This window comes from Pelophylax lessonae (assembly GCF_965119305.1).
Source record: "Pelophylax lessonae genome assembly, chromosome: 11".
Lineage (NCBI taxonomy): Eukaryota > Metazoa > Chordata > Amphibia > Anura > Ranidae > Pelophylax > Pelophylax lessonae.
In genome coordinates, this window is record NC_138778.1 from 22132230 (window position 1) to 22146482 (window position 14253).

The following is a 14253-nucleotide window of genomic DNA, read 5'->3' on the forward strand; positions in this document are numbered from 1 at the left end:
GGCACCATCAGTCATGGTCTCTGCCCACCCAGCGCCATCCTGCCCATTTCCTGTGAACTCAGGGAGTCATGGACATGCCCTCTGGGGGTGTGTCATTATGTAGCTTGGACTCACAGTACTCCTCCACTCTCCAGTAAGGATCATCCTTTGCCATTGCCAGAGAAGACAAAGGACCCACGATGTGCATGGACCACCCTCTGCCATTGCCAGAGAAGTTATAGCAGACAGACTGTACCAGCAATGTTCCTGCCTCAACATGGGGGTCTTAAGTTTCCTTTTGCCTTCTCTGAGATGTAAATGTAAGGAAAGTCCAATGAAGAGAGGGGGAGCTCTCTGTGATGGCTGCAAATAAAGGCAGAACTGGTAATTGATGTATATGCAATATATACCAAGAGGTGGTTTGGCATGTTAGTATCTGCTCAAAAGTAAAATATCAATTCCTGATGTATCAGAACCAATAACAATAATGATTTGGAAGTTTTTGCCACCTTGTTCGTTGCCCACTTGGTAACATAAAAGACTTCTGAGACCAGTCATAATGAATAACTACCTTGTGCTCATAGAACCCTGATCTTCTCCTATTCCAGTGCCTGGGAAAGACTGCTAGGACCAAGAAGTACACATCCTATATAGTCAATGTACAATTTCCAGATAAAAGCAAACAGTATAGTACAGTGACCTCAAAACTGCATGCCTGCGGGCAGAATGTGACTCTTTGCTTGCCTATTTCCACTCCTTGGGACACTATTCCTCCCACTGACATCAATGATGGAGCATAAATTCTTCCTTTTACACCAAAGATGGGGCTCTATTCCTCCCACTTTCACCAATGATGGGGCACTAACTCTCCAACTGACACCATCAATGGGGCATACATTCTTCCTCTGACACAAAACATGGGGCTCTAATCCTTTAATCCTCCCACTGACACCAAAGATGGGGCACTATTCCTCCCACTTTCACCAATGATGGGGCACTAACTCTCCAACTGACACCATCAATGGGGCATACATTCTTCCTCTGACACCAAACATGGGGCTCTAATCCTTTAATCCTCCCACTGACACCAAACATGGGGCACTATTCCTCCCACTTTCACCAATGATGGGGCACTAACTCTCCAACTGACACCATCAATGGGGCATAAATTCTTCCTCTGACACCAAAGACGGGGCTCTAATCCTCCCACTTTCACCAATGATGGGGCACTAACTCTCCAACTGACACCATCAATGGGGCATACATTCTTCCTCTGACACCAAACATGGGGCTCTAATCCTCCCACTGACACCAAACATGGGGCACTATTCCTCCCACTTTCACCAATGATGGGGCACTAACTCTCCAACTGACACCATCAATGGGGCATAAATTCTCCCTCTGACACCAAAGATGGGGCTCGAATCCTCCCACTGACACCAATGATGGGGCACTAACCCTCCCATTGACACCAACAATGGGACACTATTCCTCCAACTGACACCAATGATGGGGGCACTATTCCTCCCGTTAGTACTAATGATTGGAAACGATTCCTACTCCACCTAACCACAGGGGTGCTATGTAATTTTTTACTCCCCTGACCACCAACCCTGTGGCATTATATTCTCCCACTGTCCACAGTCCAGCCCCCCTAATGTCTGAAGGACAGTATACTGGCCCTTTGAGTATTTCCTTTTGGTGTTTATGAGCCACAAAAAAAAAATTACACAAAAATAACATAGGAATGTAAAAAAATAAATTGTAAATGCCCTTGCCAAAAATTGATCCCAAGGAGAAAGCAGTTCATGCTACTGTTTTGGCTGACTGTCAATGGAACACTATTATTCATGGCTAACATACTGAAGCTTTCCTAAAAGGTGCAAAATAAGGACTCTACATGATTCAATTTTACGGTATAGTAATCAAAAATGTTATACTCAAACACTGTATATACTCTACATATTACTCAAAGTCTGGAAGACCCTTTGATAAGACTTGTCCTCGATGTCCTGTCTTATGTTATATTCTGTTAAGTTTTCTTTATTGTCCTCTACAGTACCAAGAGATGCCATGCTTGCCATATTCTGTGACATGTTTAATGACCCATTGGGCATTGAGCTTGTGGACGCTACTTTAGATAAATCATTAAGCATAGAGTCTGTTGATTCAGAAATGTGTAAGATGTTGGTCAATGAGCTTGCAGACTTGTTCTTACTGGATAACGCATTCTGTTCTTGTTTTGGAGTTATCTCGAAGGTGAACCTTTTAGGCGCTGAGCTTATGGTTGGACTAGCGGGCATGGCATTTATGTCAAGCTGTTTGGCACTGCAAAATGGGGCATAGTACTCGGTCATTTCCTCAAACTGTTCACAGTCCACCTTGTAATATTTCTTCTTGGCCTGCAAGATATTGTTGAACCTGAAACCCCAGAGGATTTCCCGTGGGAGGTAGGATGTTCGAGACTGGTGAGATGTTCCAGTGGAGTCACCCGTGTATATGAAAGTAACCAAGATCTCAAATCTGTCTGCAGCCAAGGCTTTACGATCCAGAGCATACAGAGGACTGTCTTGGTCAATAACATGGACTACAGTGACTGGTGTAACCAATATTATTTGGTCATTCACCAGTTTTAGGTCTTTGTATTCCATGGTGATCCCTTTCTCATGGTCTTCGTGATAACGCAGAAGCTGAGCTCGTACATTTCCTTCAACGACATGGTTTGTTCGAAAGTCACCAACACGCCACATGAGACACAGTTTGCCATCCCGTATCCCTACAAGAGCACAGTAACTAAAGCGTATAGTCTGTGCTCTTTTGCGGGCCGTGGCCATCTTGGCCATTGCTGCCCCAATGATAAAAGTGTCAATGATGCAGCTTAATACTGACTGGATGGTTACCATTATAATCGCCACGGGGCATTCCTCTGTTACGCAGCGGTATCCATAACCGATGGTTGTTTGCGTCTCCAAGGAAAATAAGAACGCCCCTACAAATGAGCGCACATTGTCAACACAAGGAGCTATGTCCATGTTTTTTAGATCGCCATGCTGAAGAGCTATAATCCAAAAGACGAAGCCAAACAACAGCCATGACAGAATGTACGATAAGGTGAAGATGATAAGCATGTGACGCCACTTCATATCTACCAGTGTGGTAAAGATGTCCACCACATAGCTTTCCCACTCCCCAAGGATACTCTTGAAGTAAACGTTGCAGCTTCCATCCTTCTGCATGAAGCGGGTCTGGAAGGACCGTTTGCATACTACACTGTGTTGGTGCCAGGTGCTCTCTTTCATGTTCACCAGCCTCCAGGTATCAGTAGTGTGGCTCATCTTGACGTCAAAGGCCAATTTTCCACCAAAATGGTTCTCTATTCATTTAATATCTATAAAAGAAGAAAAATGCATTGTTGTTAGTATTTAACAGTAGTTGGCAGAAAATGGGGTGTATCTCATGTTGACCAAGTCAGTGTATTTAGGAGATGTTGACCTTATAATGTAATATGACTTGGAGGTTAACACTGCATATGAAAAGACTTCCAATGATCCTTTTCTATATGAGGGTCAACCATCAGTATCCTATGAATGGTAGCAAATAACAAGCAAAGGCCTTGTTTCAGTTCAATGGGTGGGCAGAAAATGGGGTGTATCTCATGTTGACTAAGTTTAAAGGAGATGTTGACCTTGTGATGTAATATGGTGACCCGGAGCTTAATGCTGCATGTGTAAAGACTTACAAAGACTCTTTTATATAATGGTCAACCCACCAACCCTCCCACTGACACCAACGATGGGGCACTATTCCTCCCACTGACACCAATGACGGGGGCACTTTTCCTCCCACTGACACTAATGATGGGGGCCCTATTCCTTCCACTAATGCCAATGATTGGGAACTGTTTATCCTCCACCTAACCACAGGGGAGCTATGTAATTTTTTACCCCACTGACCACCAACCCTGAGGCATTATCTACTCCTAGTGTCCACAGTCTAGGCTCCCTAAAGTCTTAAGGACAGTAACCTGGCCCTTTGTTTAGAAAGTTTGGATACCCCTGGTATAGTACCTCACCATGTTTATGAACCAGAAGAAATTACATAAAAAATTGCATAGCAATGTTAAAAAAACAAACAAAAAAACTTGTAAATGCCCAAACTAAAATTAAGCCCCAAGCAGGGGAAGAGTGGGCCAAGGGGCAGGGGGGCAATTGCCCACTGGGCCACTCTGATGCCCCGTAAAAAGGCTGCACCGCTTCTGCCACAGACATGCCTAAAGGATTCCTGGTGAAGTGAAGTAAAAAGTCCCTGCTGCTGACCTACTGATTGCGGGTTGAGGACAAGGACAAAGCGCAGGACTCCCCCCCCCAGCATGGATGGTGTAAACTGTGTCTGAGCAGAGGCCGGTTCCATGCCCCACTGGAGACTCTTCTGCCCCGGTCAGCCCCAACTGAGCTGACCCATCTCCCCCCAACCTTTAGACCCCCAGATCCCTCCACTAGGAGTACCTGTGAGGAAAAAAAAATAAAAAAGCATTTTTACATGTCCGAAAATATCGGCAGATATCGGCTGATACCGATATCCGATGACCAAAATATTGGTATCGGCATTAGAAAAACGATATCGGTCGATATATATATATGTAACATTTGTTGTAAAGGATATAAACTCTTTAAGAATTCATTAAAATTGTTACAAAACCATAATAGTTTCCTTGGGTTAAAGGACTGTAAAGGTGCTGTTGGAGGCAATCCGTTTGGCTGTACACATTGGGAAGATTAGCGCGCCGTTGCGCTGAGAATATTCTTTGCGGCGCTCTTTTCACATAGGGACTGGAATAATTCATTCATACATTTTTTTCCCGCGAAGCGCCTACAACCGACATGCAGAAAACAAATACAGAAAAGACGGAGGGGATCTGAAATGGAAAACATGTTTGCCGTTCTAATTGTTTTCATGTTGACTGGTGGAAACAAAGTTTATTTAGAAAGAACCGCAAACATCGGGGAATAAATCAGCTTAAATCACAAGCTACTGGTTGGCCAATTACCGAGAGGGAGGGGTGGGGGCTTCAGTGTTCTGTGGCCACCTTAAAGGGGAACTCCTAGTTAGGTAGAAATATATGGACCCTGTTTCAGTTTTATGTAGACATGAACCTTATTTTGGAATTGCACCACTTCAAAAAGTGTATTTAAACACACAGATGGCAAAAAAAAAAAAAGCTAAAAAGGTTTTTACCATTCCTGTACTCCATCAAGAATTTGGTTCTAGATATAATGTAAGCAATTATTGGATGGTCTGTCTGCCATTCCCATTGAGTATGTTGGCCAGTATTAAAGTGAACCTGTCACCAGCTTAAAACACTGCAGGTAAAAGCACAGAGAAACACAGCATTATAAATTCTTCTTTTTTATTTCCATAAACTAAATTTTTTCACTTGCATTGTTCTTCTGAACGTGCTAGATAATGTCACCACTCCAAGAAGAGTCATTATTGCGTCCATTGACACCAATGACGGGGGTCATTACGGCGTCCACTGACACCAATGTCGGGGGTCATTATTGTGTCCATTGACACCAATGATGGGGGTCATTATTGCGTCCATTGACACCAATGACGGGGGTTATTATTGCATCCATTGACACCAATGACGGGGGTCGTTATTGCATCCACTGACTCCAATGACTGGGGGTCAATATTGCGTCCATTGACAACAATGACGGGTGTCATTATTGCGTCTGTTGACACCAATGACGGGGGTCAATATTGCGTCCATTGACACCAATGACGGGGGTTATTATTGCATCCATTAACACCAATGACGGGGTCATTATTGTGTCCATTGACACCAATGACTGGGGGTCAATATTGCGTCCATTGACACCAATGACGGGGGTCGTTATTGCATCCACTGACTCCAATGACTGGGGTTCAATATTGCGTCCATTGACAACAATGACGGGTGTCATTATTGCGTCTGTTGACACCAATGACGGGGGTCATTATTGTGTCCATTGACACCAATGACTGGGGTAATTATTGCATCCGTTGACACCAATGATGGGGGTTATTATTGCATCCACTGACACCAATGACGGGGGGTCAATATTGCGTCCATTGACACCAATGACGGGGGTTATTTCTTGCGTCCATTGACACCAATGACGGGGGTCAATATTGCGTCCATTGACACCAATGACGGGGGTCAATATTGCGTCCATTGACACCAATGACGAGGGTTATTATTGCATCCACTGACTCCAATGACGGGGGGTCAATATTGCGTCCATTGACACCAATGACGAGGGTTATTATTGCATCAACTGATACCAATGGCAGGGTTTATTATTTCATCAACTGATACCAATGCTGGGGTTAATAATCTTATCCATTGATTTCAATGATGGGGGGTTATTATTGAGTCCACCCACACCAATGATGGGTGTATTATTGCATCCACTGACACCAATGATGGGGGTCACCATTGCGTCCACTGTCACCAATGAAAGGGGGTTATTACTACAGCCACTAATACCAATGACGGCGGTTACTATTGCATTCAATGACACCAATGATGAGGATTCTAATGACGGGGGTTATAACTGCATTCACTGATACCAATCACGGGGGCTATTATTGTGTCCACTGACAACAATGATGAAGGTTTTTATTGCATTCACTGATACCAACGATGTGGGTTATAACTCCACTCACTGACACCAATGATGGTGGTTATTATTGCGTTCACCGACACCAATGATGGTGGTTATTATTGCATCCACTGACACCAATGCTGATTGCATACCTTATTTTAGACCCAGTGATGTCATCACGTGGTCTCTGTATTTCTCTAGGCAAATGCAGGTTGGAGGGGACAGCAGGGTGCTATGCATGGCTTCCTGAAAACATCACAGCGCCCGGCCTCAGTACTCCTCTCAGGAGCTCTCAGTCCTAAAACAAGCAGTGGGCGGAGCTATGCAAATATCAAAATGCCTTGATGGGTGGGTGTCAGTCTGGAGGAGTGGGCGGTTCTAGACAGGCTTTATTTGCATACAAACCACCATAGGTAACACCCACATGTGATGCTGAGCCACTATGATTGAAAGAACTGACATCCAATGAATGAAAAGGGCAGGGCCAGGGACATTTAGGCTGGGGAAGAAAAAGCTAGATGATGCTGGATGTCCTCCAGCCAGGAGGCGGGCTCCATGTGACTTGCTGCAGCTTCTAATGCACGTTGTGAGAAGCTCACAGTGTGCAGTGAAATCAGAGGAAGCCGTTTCAGTCCGGGAGAGGAGCCGATACAACTGTGCCAGACTGAAGGGAAGATTTCAAATGCAGCAAATTTCCTGAAAAGAAGTTCTCTGTTCCGAATTCTCTGCTTTTCATGTCCCACCGACACGGAGAGGAGAGAAGAAGATGGAAAAGGAACATTTCTCTAATTGATGACATCGCTCAGAATCTGCAGCTGTACGGCTCAGCCGGGGGAGGGGGGGGGAACGCGGCACCCAATATAGCAACCAATTATTCCTCGGTACAGACAGCGATTTTGTCACCAGAAGATGCCGAGTGATGCAGATTAGACGTTTTCTGGATGAATTTCGGGAATGCAGCTGGATTATCTTTTTTTTTTTTTGTAATTCTTTATCTCGGATTTCAAAAGAATTATAATATTAAAGGAAAATCTCACATTTAGTGTGCCGTTCTATAAATCTGAACCCCGGGATAATAATTCCGTTCATTATGTGTCTTGAATATCAGTGAGCTTCCAGATCTGTTCAGTAATCCAGTGTGAGACTTCCTGTAATAAAGACCGCTCACTGCTGCTCTCTCTCCTTGTGCAGGGGGACTGGTCTTTTCTCCGCCCTCTCCTGTAGTTTTCTGCAGGCAGCCTATAGTAGGTGTGGCCTGCTAGGCTCCTCCCACCCCTCTGCTCTCTCTCTCTCTCTCTCTCTCTCTCTTTGTGCAGGGGGGCTGGTCTTGTCTCTACCCCCTCCCATAGTTTTCTGCAGGCAGCCTTTAGTGGGTGTGGCCTGCTAGGCCCCTCCCACAGCTCTGTTCTCCCTCCTTATGCAAGGGGACTGGTCTTGTTTCCACCCCCTCCTGTAGTTTTCTGCAGGCAGCCTGTCGTGGGTGGAGCCTGTTGAACCCCTCCCACAGCTCTGCTCTCTCTCCTTGTGCAGGGGGACTGGTCTTGTCTCCACCCTCTCGCATAGTTTTCTGCAGGCAGTCTTTAGTGGGCGTGGCCTGCTAGGCCCCTCCCACAGCATTGCTCTCTCTTTCTCCTTATGCAGGGGGACTGGTCTTGTCTCCGCCCCCTCCTGTAGTTTTCTGCAGGCAACCTGTAGTGGGTGGAGCCTATTGAATCCCTCCTACAGCTTTGCTCTCTCTCCTTATGCAGGGGGACTGGTCTTGTCTCCGCCCCCTCCTGTAGTTTTCTGCAGGCAACCTGTAGTGGGTGGAGCCTATTAAACCCATCCCACAGCTTTGCTCTCTCTCTCCTTGTGCAGGGTGACTGGTCTTGTCTCTGACTCTCCTGAACTTTTCTGCTGGCAGCCTGTAGTGGGTGTGGCCTGCTAGGCCCCTTCCACAGCTTTGCTCTCTCTCCTTATGCAGGGGGACTGGTCTTGTCTCCACCCCCTCCTGTAGTTTTCTGCAGGCAGCCTTTAGTGGGTGGAGCCTGTTGAACCCCTCCCTCAGCTCTGCTCCCTCTCCTTGTGCAGGGGGACTGGTCTTTTCTCCGCCCTCTCCTGTAGTTTTCTGCAGGCAGCCTATAGTAGGTGTGGCCTGCTAGGCTCCTCCCACCCCTCTGCTCTCTCTCTCTCTCTCTCTCTCTCTTTGCGCAGGGGGGCTGGTCTTGTCTCTACCCCCTCCCATAGTTTTCTGCAGGCAGCCTTTAGTGGGTGTGGCCTGCTAGGCCCCTCCCACAGCTCTGTACTCCCTCCTTGTGCAAGGGGACTGGTCTTGTTTCCACCCCCTCCTGTAGTTTTCTGCAGGCAGCCTGTCGTGGGTGGAGCCTGTTGAACCCCTCCCACAGCTCTGCTCCCTCTCCTTGTGCAGGGGGACTGGTCTTGTCTCCACCCTCCCGCATAGTTTTCTGCAGGCAGTCTTTAGTGGGCGTGGCCTGCTAGGCCCCTCCCACAGCATTGCTCTCTCTTTCTCCTTATGCAGGGGGACTGGTCTTGTCTCCACCCTCTCGCATAGTTTTCTGCAGGCAGTCTTTAGTGGGCGTGGCCTGTTAGGCCCCTCCCACAGCATTGCTCTCTCTTTCTCCTTATGCAGGGGGACTGGTCTTGTCTCCGCCCCCTCCTGTAGTTTTCTGCAGGCAACCTGTAGTGGGTGGAGCCTATTGAACCCCTCCTACAGCTGTGCTCTCTCTCCTTATGCAGGGGGACTGGTCTAGTCTCCGCCCCCTCCTGTAGTTTTCTGCAGGCAACCTGTAGTGGGTGGAGCCTATTAAACCCATCCCACAGCTTTGCTCTCTCTCTCCTTGTGCAGGGTGACTGGTCTTGTCTCTGACTCTCCTGAACTTTTCTGCTGGCAGCCTGTAGTGGGTGTGGCCTGCTAGGCCCCTTCCACAGCTTTGCTCTCTCTCCTTATGCAGGGGGACTGGTCTTGTCTCCACCCCCTCCTGTAGTCTTCTGCAGGCAGCCTGTAGTAGGTGGAGCCTATTGAACCCCTCCTACAGCTTTGCTCTTTCCTTGAGCAGGGGGACTGGTCTTGTCTTCGCCCCCTCCTGCAGTTTTCTGCAGGCAGCCTGTAGTGGGTGGAGCCTGTTGAGCACCTCCTACAGGTTTGCTCTCTCTCTCCTTGTGCAGGGGAACTGGTCTTGTCTCCACCCCTCCCATAGTTTTCTGCAGGCTGTAGTGGTTGTGCCCTGCTAGGCTCCTCCCACAGCTCTGCTTTCTCTTTCTCCTTGTTCAGAGGGACTGGTCTTGTCTCCGCCCCCTCCTGTAGTTTTCTGCAGGCAGCCTGTAGTGGGTGTGGCCTGCTAGCCCCCTCCACAGCTCTGCTCTCTCTTTCTCCTTGTGCAGGAAGGGTACTGATCTTGTCTCCTTCCCCTCTTATACTGTAGGTAAAGAAGAGCTCCAGGCTCTCCCCCAAAAAAAAGTAAAAGTCAGCAGGTACAAATACACTGCTCAAAAAAATGAAAGGAACACTTTGAAAACACATCAGATCTCAATGGAGAAAAATCTCATGCTGGATATCTATACTGGTATGGACTGGGTAATGTGTTAGGATCTATACTGGTATGGACTGGGTAAGATGTTAGGAAGGAAAGGATGCCACATCGTTTGATGGAAATAAAAAATATCACCCTACAGAGGGCTGAAGACACCCCAAAAATCAAAGTGAAAAAATGATGTAGAAGGCTAGTCCATTTTGCTGAAATTTCATTGCAGCAACTCAAAAAATGGTCCTCAGTAGTTTGTATGGCCCCCATGTTCTTGTATGCATGCCTGAAAACTTCCGGGCATGATTCTAATGAGACGATGGATGGTGTCCTGGGGTATTTCCTCCCAGATCTGGACCAGGGCATCCCTGAGCTCCTGAACAGATTGAGGTGCAACCTGGCGGTGTCGGATGGACCGAAACATAATGTCCAAGAGGTGTTCTATTGGATTTAGGTCAGGCGAGTGTGGGGGCCATTTAATGGTATCAATTCCTTCATCCTCCAGGAACTGGCTGCATACTCTCGCCACATGAGGCCGGGCATTTTTATGCACCAGGAGGAACCCAGGATCCACTACACCAGTGCAGGGACTGACAATGGGTCCAAGGATTTCATCCCGATACCTAATGGCAGTCAGGGTGCCATTGTCTATCCTGTAGAGGTCTGTGTGTCCCTCCATGGAGATGCCTCCCCAGACCATCACTGACCCACCACCAAACCGGTCATACTGAACGATGTTACAGGCAGAATAACGTTCTCACGGCTTCTCCAGACCCTTTCACATGTGCTCAGGGTGAACCTGCTCTCATCTGTGATAAGAACAGGGCACCAGTGGAGGACCTTCCAATTCTGGTGTTCAAAGGCAAATGCTAATCGAGCTCCATGGTGCCAGGCAGTATTTGCGGACGATACTAAACTAAGCATGCCAATATCTTCTATACAGGATGTGGAAACCTTACAAACAGATCTGAACAAAATAATGGGGTGGGCAACTACATGGCAGATGAGGTTTAATGTTGAAAAATGTAAAGTAATGCACTTGGGGGCCAGAAACCAGAAAGCAAGCTACTCACTAGGGGGGGAACCTCTGGGTGGGTCTAGGATGGAAAAGGACCTGGGGGTACTGGTAGACAACAGGCTTGGCAGTGGCATGCAATGCCAAGCCGCTGCAAGCAAAGCCAACAGAATACTGGGATGTATAAAAAAGGGGATTCACTCCAGAAATAAAGAGATTATTCTCCCGCTCTACAAGACTCTGGTCCGGCCACATCTGGAGTATGCTGTCCAGTTCTGGGCACCGGTCCTCAGGAAGGATGTGCTGGAACTGGAAAGAGTCCAGAGAAGGGCAACAAAAATAATTAGGGAAATGGAGGACCATCAGCTATGAGGAAAGACTACAAGCACTGAACTTATTCTCTCTGGAGAAGAGACGATTGAGGGGGGATATGATATCAATGTACAAATACTGTACTGGCGACCCTAGCATAAGGAACACACTATTCAGAGAAAGGAAATACAATAAGACACGTGGCCACTCACTAAAACTAGAGGAAAGGCTGTTTAACCTAAAAGTACGTAAGGGGTTCTTTACTGTCAGAGCAGTAAGGATGTGGAATTCTCTTCCACAAGCAGTGGTATCAGCAGGGAACATCAATAGCTTCAAAAAACTATTAGATGGGCACCTTAAAGACCACAACATACAGGGGTATACAATGTACAACATACAGGGGTATACAATGTACAACATACAGGGGTATACAATGTACAACATACAGGGGTATGCAATGTACGTTTAACATTAAATCACACACACATCATAGGTTGAACTGGATGGACGGATGTCTTTTTTCAACCTCACAAACTATGTAACAGTGAGCGATCTGTACCAATCATTCCTGTGTCCATTCATCGCTGAAGCATAGAAAACTGTGTTTACTATGCTTCAGTTTGTGAATGAACAGGAAGCCTCTGAGCACTTCCTATTCATCCATCTGTGCTGCTGAGGTTACAGAGAAAGGGACTGATAAATCCATGTCTGTCAGTCACTTTCGGACGGGGAAAGGGAGCCCTGCCAGGTAAGCTGTAGAGGGCCCCGTGAATTCTAACCACAGCCCTGGTCTCAGGTACAAGTATAAGTATGCCAAGAAATCCTGAGTGCCCACCACGCGCCCCGCTGCGCCCAAAGAATCTCTCACGCGCGCACACGCACCGTTCAGCAGGACATGAACAATCCCCAGCGGGTGGCAGATCGCGGCACGGCGCGCCCGGCCCAGACACGGCAATAACATTCAGGGCTCTATAACGTCAAATGAATTCCGATTCGTCAGGAATTCCAAACCTCAATAAAGTTAAATATGACAACAAAAGAATTTCTATTTAAACACGTCGGGCTCAGACGTAAATAGCGCGCGGCTGCAGACGCTTGCACAAACTTTAAAGTCATGCAACCGGGCCGCAATTTGCACCAGAATAATCTTAGAGAAACAAACACCGTGACATTCAATTCTTCAAAGTGAAACCAGACGCCGCTCAGAGAAAAAAAAAAAAACGCAGAGGAACCGCCAATTATTTGTCTCTTTTTTTTTTTTATTTCACTCCAGATCTACAGAGATTCCGCCGACTTAGCACGTCATGGGACAGATCAGCGGAGGGACGATTAACCAGTTGTGAGCCGCGGTGAAGCTGCAGAGGATCGCGGCAGGAATGGCAAATCGCAGGAAGCAGGGAGACTTACAGCTAAATTTTATTTACCTGCAAAAAGGTTTGCATTTGTACATCCAGACCCGAGATCTACGCAGTTCTGCCACACAGCATGTCCCAATACTTTTGGCAAAATATTGTACATTAGAGGAGGACAGGCCCCTTCTCTATGTACACAAAATCCTGGACTGTACTCCCTCTGGAATAAACACAATCTCTTTGGATCAGTGGCAAGGTTCTTTAAGAACCAGGAGCTCTCAGTCTCCTTTAGGAAAACAGCACAAAGTTGCAAACTGTATGCAGGAGTATCATGTCTCCTCAGCAGAACCTCACACCGTTCTGACGCTTGCAGATACTACCAGCCCACCTGGCTGCTCTAAAGAATGTCCCAGGACAAGGGATTGGGATTTAGCACAACGCTGTCCCTGGAAACTATGCTTTGTCTTGCAGCTGCTCTCCTTGTATGCCCCTGGATGTGCTGAGGTCCTCACGTTGTCCCTTTCTCCCTGGTCAAGGCTTCTGTTTAGGCCTCTAACTCCCATACCAGCCCGGATGTCTTCTCTACAAGACCCAAAATCAATGGAGATTCCTCTCTTAGGCTTTCCTCTCCTTCCTTTCCTCAGCTCCTGCCTGGAGGCAGAGCCTCCAGACCCAGGGTCCCCCTGCCAGGCCATACGACAGCAACCTCACCACTCCATCTTCCACCCATCTCCCTTGCTAGCCAGGCCTCACAATATTTAAGGGCTAATCCAGCCACCCTGCCAGTGCCTTCTGTCTGGGGATTGGCCACATTCCCTCAAGTATGCAGATCAAGACCTCCTGGCCTCCGCCCACTAACTTCCAAAAGCATCTCCAAGCTTCAAGATCCAGGGTAAGGTACCAGAGACCTACCCTGTAGAGCCATTGAACATGACCTGCAGTAGCCCGACCTAGTTACAGACTCACACAGCTACTCGTGAGTCATAAACTAAATTTATCTAAACTATTTGCACACTGGAGGGTGCTACATTTAGGAAAAACATAAAAAAAGGCTAATTGTTAATTTAAAGCGGAGTTCCGGGCACAAAAACATTTTTTCAATGAACATACCCCCGGGACAGTCAGGGCTAGTACATTCCACAATGGCTAGCCTCTGATCTGTCCCGGTTCGCACTTACCTGCAAGAAGAAATACTCACTTATAAAATTTCTTCTACAGCGTTGCCATCTCTGTTGTGGGCAGCTGAAGCCAGCGCGATCCTCTTCTGCGTCCTCTTCCGTGTCCTCTTCTCCCAGAATGCGCCTGCACCGGGCCCTCTCGTCACTTCCGGTGCGGCGCCGCATTCCTACACAGCTTCTGGGCATGCCCAGAAACTGTTTAGCAGGGAATGCGTCGTCGCACCGGAAATGACGAGCGGGGCCGGT

The 14253-nt window shown here is 47.3% G+C and overlaps 1 protein-coding gene and 1 long non-coding RNA gene across 5 annotated transcripts in view; both read right to left on the reverse strand.

Moving 5' to 3' along the window:
* Positions 1 to 1437: 1437 nt before the first annotated feature.
* On the reverse strand, positions 1438 to 3973 carry LOC309566615. The gene is made up of 2 exons (XR_014225886.1): positions 3924 to 3973; positions 1438 to 1574 (listed from the first exon to the last, which is right to left on the reverse strand). It is a non-coding gene; the product is annotated as an uncharacterized lncRNA (long non-coding RNA).
* The window catches only part of KCNJ16 (potassium inwardly rectifying channel subfamily J member 16), a 63979-nt gene continuing 51544 nt past the window's right edge, over positions 1819 to 14253 (reverse strand). For all 4 annotated transcript variants that reach the window (XM_082271812.1, XM_082271815.1, XM_082271814.1 and 1 more), the window contains exon 2: positions 1819 to 3367. In XM_082271812.1, the coding sequence (XP_082127938.1) occupies positions 1938 to 3314 (1377 nt within the window). In that variant the 5' untranslated portion in view covers positions 3315 to 3367 and the 3' untranslated portion in view covers positions 1819 to 1937. The remainder of the gene's footprint in view (positions 3368 to 14253) is intronic.